This window comes from Apium graveolens, chromosome 4, assembly GCF_009905375.1.
Source record: "Apium graveolens cultivar Ventura chromosome 4, ASM990537v1, whole genome shotgun sequence".
NCBI classification, from domain to species: Eukaryota; Viridiplantae; Streptophyta; class Magnoliopsida; order Apiales; family Apiaceae; genus Apium; species Apium graveolens.
The window spans coordinates 195,660,728-195,667,273 of NC_133650.1; the positions used below are offsets into that span (position 1 = coordinate 195,660,728).

Sequence of the window (6,546 nt, forward strand, 5' to 3'; positions counted from 1 at the left end):
TAGAACATTATATTTCATCTATTATCTATATAATAGAGCAAATAGGGGGTTAGATGAGATAATTTAATCATATTAAAATTACTGAATTGCCCCTCATAATTGTACGTTAATAATTATTTTATAATTTAATATGCATGCATTAATTAACTCTAACTTAATATGTATGTATTAAGTATTATGTCTCATTATTACGTATATTTATTACTACTTAATTATTTAATAATAACAATTTATAACCATATGAATAAATTAAATACATTTTTAAGGAGAAAAATAATATTAGTGTACGAAGATCGAAATACAAATAGTAAAAAATATTTTTTTATTCTAACAATATGGGAATTCATAAAATGGTTAAAATTATACATAAACAATGATTATATTGAAATTTTAAAGGTATAAAGGATATAATGCATACTTTTTTAACCGTATTTATATATAACAAATATTGAGCATTCATGCATATAAGAAAAATGGTTGAAAAAACTCGAGGATCATTAATATTACATATACTTCGAGTTGATGGGATCATTAGTCTAACAACACATACTTCCAGTCAAGATTCACAATCATGAACCTCGTTTATCGCACTTTTAGCATTCAAATACATTAGGTATTTAAAAAATTATTTATTCATATTTTGGGCATAGAACACCACTACATTTCTCTATTGTTTCACCTTAATATTAAATGTCGAAAAACTTATTTTACATCGATATAACCACACCCCAGAAAGTCAAAAACTACTCGTATAAATAGGTTAATTTCATCAATTCACCTAGAAACAACACAAATACACTGTCAACAACTGAATTAAAAACTCACAATCAAGAGCATGCTACATTGCACGAGTTATAAAGCAATTGCACGAGTTATAAAGCAATCGGTCAACTTGATATTTTCAAGTGCTCAATGACGACAATTTAACAATTGTGTTCAAAATATAAAACAAGTACAACTTTTACAAATATTATATATTAATTATCCGATATAAAATAGAAAAAAATGTATCTTACAACATAATTTATATTTCATCTATATAATATATACATTATTAATTAATATGTGAGTTTAGAAAATGTTCATGCCTCGCGGGTATTATAAAGCTAGTTATATTTATAAGGCATGTAATAGCACATTGTTGGCGGGTGGAATGGTGGCCTCAGAATAATTTAGCACTTGATTATCATGATTCTAATAGTTCAATATTTTGTTTTGAATTTCACAGACTCTCTAAAAGCCCTCTTATTTTGAATACAAAATTAAATTATCTATCTAATTTTTTATTTTTTGATGAGGTATGAATTATAATCGTATCTATCTTTTATTCTATATTTAGTATAAATTATAGTATTATATTATTTTAACAGAAAATATAAAATATTATTGAAGTAATAAATTTTAATCTTTATTCTATGTTAAAAGTATACAGCACATCATTGACTTGCCCTAAAGTATTGAGATTTAATTCAATCCCATAAATTCAGTCCCATTTCTTGAATACCCATCTCAAACGTTCCAACTGTGAGTCTTTTCTCGGCCGACTTAAATTTCATAATTTACGTTCGGCAAAAATTAAAAAAAAAAAACATAATCTACGGCGTTATTTGAGCAAGTATTTACTAATTTGCTGTATCAAAAATCCTTTTACAAAACATGAGGATAGTTGAATTCAGAGGGGAATGTCAAATTTACAAACTTAAACGTGAATTATATATTTTTGAAAAAATAACATGTGGTATTTAAAATCTAATACTCAATAATAATAAAAGAAGTAATTGATGAGCGTGCAAGGGAATATGGGAGACGTCATATATTAGGGGCTCAAGGCAATGGGTAATAGGAGTAAAACAATGCAAGGCCTTTTGTAATAAGGACCTCGACCTCGATGGAGATGAACATTTCACATCTCTAAAGTAGACAGCATATCTCGTACTATTCAATTTATTTGTCTTTCTTTAAAAGATACTACTACATCGCATTTTATGTCCATGTTCTCTCACATTTTAAACAAACCTTTTCTTTACTTATGATGGTGATGGTGGCAATTTTGGTTTTGAGTTTTGGTCGGCAGTGATTGCTAAAAAAAATTTAATTGTTAGAGTAAGTACAATACAATGCTATTTTCGGTGCTATTGTTATATTATAGCACCGAATATAAAAATAATCAACTCCGAACGAGTGTTATATTTAGATGCAAATATATATATATATATATATGTATTTTTGGTTTTATATTTGAAATCAAATATGCATATACGTACCCTTGGTTCTATATTTGAAATCAAGGATGCATATATGCATCCTTACCATATCATCTATTACTATAAATAGAAGGAAAAAGTTAAATAATTATTATCTTGTACATCTTAAAGTATCAAAATAATATTAAATTAAGTAGAAGTTAAAAGATTTATGAAAATTTAAAACTAGTTATGCAACTAGCATTGGAGAGTAAGTTTTATTTTAGAATCAAAATACATTTTTTAATACTATATTATAGCTCTGTTATAGAAATCGGTCGATTTTTCAAAAATCGCTGATAAATCGCTCAAAAATCGGTTAAAAATAATAATCCCATTTGACCGATTCCCGATAAATCATCCGATTTTTTAAAAATCGGCCGATAAATCGTAAATCGATAACTCAACCGAATAATTCCGATTTTCGAAATCTATAATGCTGTATTATAACAATAACTATAATTATTTTGCATCTAGCATTAAATTTACTATGCTTATTGTATTTATGTACTTGGTCTCTTGTTTCATTCTCCATATTAATAGTCATGTATCCTCTAAATCAGTAGGGTTACAGGAACACGTGCTATGCACGCAAGGCTGAGGAGAATGACAAAATAATAAAGCGAAGGATACGTGTAAAAATGGAAATATGGGGATTTATGAAAGAGAGATATTTTGTAGGCGTTTGATATTATAAAACCATGAACTTTAAAACAAATTTTCCAACAAATTATTTATACAAATTCTATGAGTTAGAAAGGGGATTAATTATTGTTTATTAAATTTCTGGTGGGGGGGGGGCTAAATTATGAGACTGCATTTAGAATCTCAATGTGGATGAGATGAAACAAACAAGTATTTGAAGTTTCTAGTAGCCACAGTAAAATTTAATACAGAGTAAAAGCCCTGAGCGCCTGAGTTGGGCTGAAGCTGACTACTTATATTGTCACAACTTGCACTTTTCTCAACTGACAAAGCTTCTTCCTTGTTCATGATCTCATAAACCTTTCTTCTTCCGTCTCTCTTTGCTACTTCGAAATCCTGATTCCGACGCTAACGTATCAACAGATAATTTCAACAACCATCAACTGGCCTGAATGCATATAAAATATGTAATTGAGAATCCAGATATTTGAACTAGTCAAAATTTCTAAAAAAATTTGAATCCAAACCGAATACCATAAATAATAATTTGAGCGCAAAATGACCACACCCCATTAGGAGAGTTTTTACTAGTCTTTCTCCCCCTGCCTTTAAAGTTTATGTCAGTGTGTATCCACCCTCTTGTGTCAGTATATTCTGACATACATATACTAATATATACTCTAATCTTTTGACCTGATCTCTTTCAAATTTTCTTATCCCTGTGTTGTCTGACTCAAAGAGCCACCTCCCCTTGCACCTAGTCTTAGCCTTAGGCATGTAATGCTATTTCTTACACCATCCACAAACAATCAAAAAAGGCACTGTGTTTTATGAACCAGTCTGCAAAAGAAGAGCCTTTCTTAACTTTTAACATGTTCAGTTTCAACTCAGAATCTAGTCTTAAGTAACTTTATTAATACTCTCACCTCACCACACCAACAATCCTAAAAGGCTAAAATAAACCCAACAAGACTGATTCCATATGGATTTGCAGCATCTTAAGCATGAGCAGAACCATGAGTCAGATCAACAGTCAGACTTAACAAGATTAATTCTGAATGACTGTTACTATAAGCAACACCGTTCTAACTGTTCAGAACTTCCTTTGTTCACTTCACCTCATCAATCTTCTACTACCAAAATTAACCTCCATTCAGCACCACCACCTACAACTCATAGTAGTTACTTTAGCATGGCTCAGTGGCAAGAACTTGAAGTACAGGCTTGTATTTATAGGCATCTCATAGCTGGTGCTCCTGTTCCTCCTCAACTACTTCACTTGGTCAAGAAGAGTCTCATTCTCAACTCTCATGCTTCTTCTGCATATTATCACTCTTCTCCTTATCACACAGCTTGTAAGTTTAATTCCCAGCTTACACTCTTTACTAGCTTTTGTTACATTTTTTTGTGTTTGTATTCTAGGCTTCAGGACTGCTTATATTTTTTTTTCTTTTTCTTGACTTTGTTGTTGCATAATATGATAGCAAACATATACATGTGTGTGTGCACGAGCGCTAAAACACAACCAGTGATTTGTATTACTGCGACAGAGAGAGAGAGAGAGAGAGAGAGAGAGAGAGTTTTAGTGAGAGAGAGAGAGAGAGAGAGAGAGTTTTAGTGAGAATGACTGAATTTTATGTGTGTGGAAATGACAGTGATGCAATCAGGAGGATACTGGGGAAGAGGTGGAATGGATCCGGAACCAGGGCGTTGCAGGAGGACTGATGGCAAAAAATGGAGGTGTTCGAGAGATGTTGTGGGTGGCTATAAATACTGTGAGCGCCACATGCACCGTGGCCGCAACCGTTCAAGAAAGCCTGTGGAAATTCCCACCGCTTCCTCAACTGCTGTTGCTCATGACAACACAAATCAATCCTTTGCTGCTCATCCCCCGACAGCCACTCCTTTTCGGCTTTACGGACCTTCACATCCCTTTGATTTGCTTCCTCTCAAGCAAAGGTATCCATCCTCAGGCCACCCTTGTTGTTTTTTTTTTCAGTTTTTTTATTGTTGTCTCTGTTTCTTGTTGCATTTTATTAAAGCCAACAGGATCTAATTGGAAATTGCTTTAGAATCAAAATGTTTGTTTCCCAATCGGTGAGAAAGGAATATGTTACTAAAAGATGAGATGCCCTCATCACATACTGGCTTGCCTTGCTACATTCCATCTTTTCTTCCATTTAACTTGTGTAGAATTGAATTTGGTCGATCGGGGTTGGCTCCTTTAAATAACAGAATCAATGTACTTGAAATTGTTAAATTTTTTTTGTTGAGCCCCAGCTGAGTAGCCAAAAAATGAACTCGGTAGGTCCCTCAAGTATGGCTGTTGAGGAACATATCTGATCTTACTTCCTTTTCTGCAGTTCTGAATGAGATAGATCAGTATGTGAGACTTTAAGCCAGCTAAAGCACCAAGCAAAAACCATGTCAAAATATACTATTTTCTGGTCATTTTGAGAATTGTTCATATGTAGAATTACGAAAACTAGTAGCCCTAACATTGGCATGGACGTTGTTTTTTCATTACAGGCCCTCTGAAACTGATAATGAAACTAAAATTCTATATAGAATGCCAACAAGTGAGATGTCAGAGAATAATAAATCGAGCAGCAATCAGGTTCTACGTCCCTTGTTTGATGATTGGCCGAGATCTCAACAAGAATCAGAAAACCTCGGAGCTTCACTCTCTATTTCTGTACCTGGAAACCAATCATCAGATGTTTCATTGAAGTTGTCTACTGGTGGTGCTAGGGGCAATGCTGGACCTGAAGGGAATGTTAAAAGAGAGCAACCCCAGTTACAATGGGGTAGCTCTACTTCTTCCTGGGGCACAAATCAAATGGGAGGACCACTGGCTGAAGCATTTAGATCATCAACCACCACGTCCACGCTCCTGACTGATCATTAATCAAATTTTCAAATGTACTATTTTCTATTCCATTTAACTACCATGTTTATCAGTCAGTTGATATCAGTTGTATATGGATATGCTTGTGTCCCCCAGATTAAATGTGTTTCGTATTTGTTAGAGCAATTGGGATTTGAAAATCATGAGCTGTATAAAGTTTAGGTTTGTGCATTTGGACAGGGTTTCTACCAGGCATAAAAAAACATGAGCTCTCAACAATTGTCCAACAACAGAGTTCCTCTATTAGGGAGAAGGATCCAATGCCAAGATAATCGGTTACTGGCAGAACATGTTACTAGTCCTGAACACTGAAATTAGCTATAAGGGGGGATGCTAAAAGCTTAAACCCAGAAGATTTCTGGCTCAGTTCTTTTCATGTGCAAAAACACTATTTCTGAGAGTCTAAGCACATCAGTTCAGGCAATTTGGAAGATGAAACAGAAACACGGCCATAACCTAGAGTTTAAGTTGCAATAAATTACTAAAATGCTAGAATTTTTAGGTACTTTTTTTTACAAATGTGAATACCTTTCCTCGTCAAGAAAAAAAAGCAGCAAAGTGATCACCAGAAGAATCTTTATGTATGTTGCACATTGTACACAACCACAGGTGGGTGTATATAATTAAATACACTTCTGTCTCCCCACAGATGCACAGATATTTTTACAAAGTTTTAAATTGTATTATCCTGAGCAAACTTGTGTAAGAATGTGACGAAACGAGCCAAGACCCTATGTGCACCATATCAAG

At 33.3% G+C, this 6,546-nt stretch overlaps 1 protein-coding gene across 1 annotated transcript; it reads left to right on the top strand.

Annotated features, from left to right (window-relative positions):
• Positions 1-3,141: 3,141 nt before the first annotated feature.
• On the top strand, positions 3,142-5,918 carry LOC141716997 (growth-regulating factor 4-like). Its single transcript, XM_074519126.1, has 3 exons — positions 3,142-4,243; positions 4,544-4,847; positions 5,418-5,918. Exons 1-3 carry the CDS (start codon positions 3,871-3,873, stop codon positions 5,794-5,796), a joined length of 1,056 nt encoding a protein of 351 aa, XP_074375227.1. The 5' UTR covers positions 3,142-3,870; the 3' UTR covers positions 5,797-5,918.
• Positions 5,919-6,546: the final 628 nt, after the last annotated feature.

What these genes read in the sequence shown, in the direction of transcription:
- LOC141716997 (XM_074519126.1), top strand. Translation starts at nt 3,871, where the DNA reads ATGGATTTGCAGCATCTTAAGCATGAGCAGAACCATGAGTCAGATCAA. An exon ending in TTCTCCTTATCACACAGCTT is followed by an intron (nt 4,244 to 4,543) that starts GTAAGTTTAATT and finishes TGGAAATGACAG; the next exon opens with TGATGCAATCAGGAGGATAC. An exon ending in TTGCTTCCTCTCAAGCAAAG is followed by an intron (nt 4,848 to 5,417) that starts GTATCCATCCTC and finishes TTTTCATTACAG; the next exon opens with GCCCTCTGAAACTGATAATG.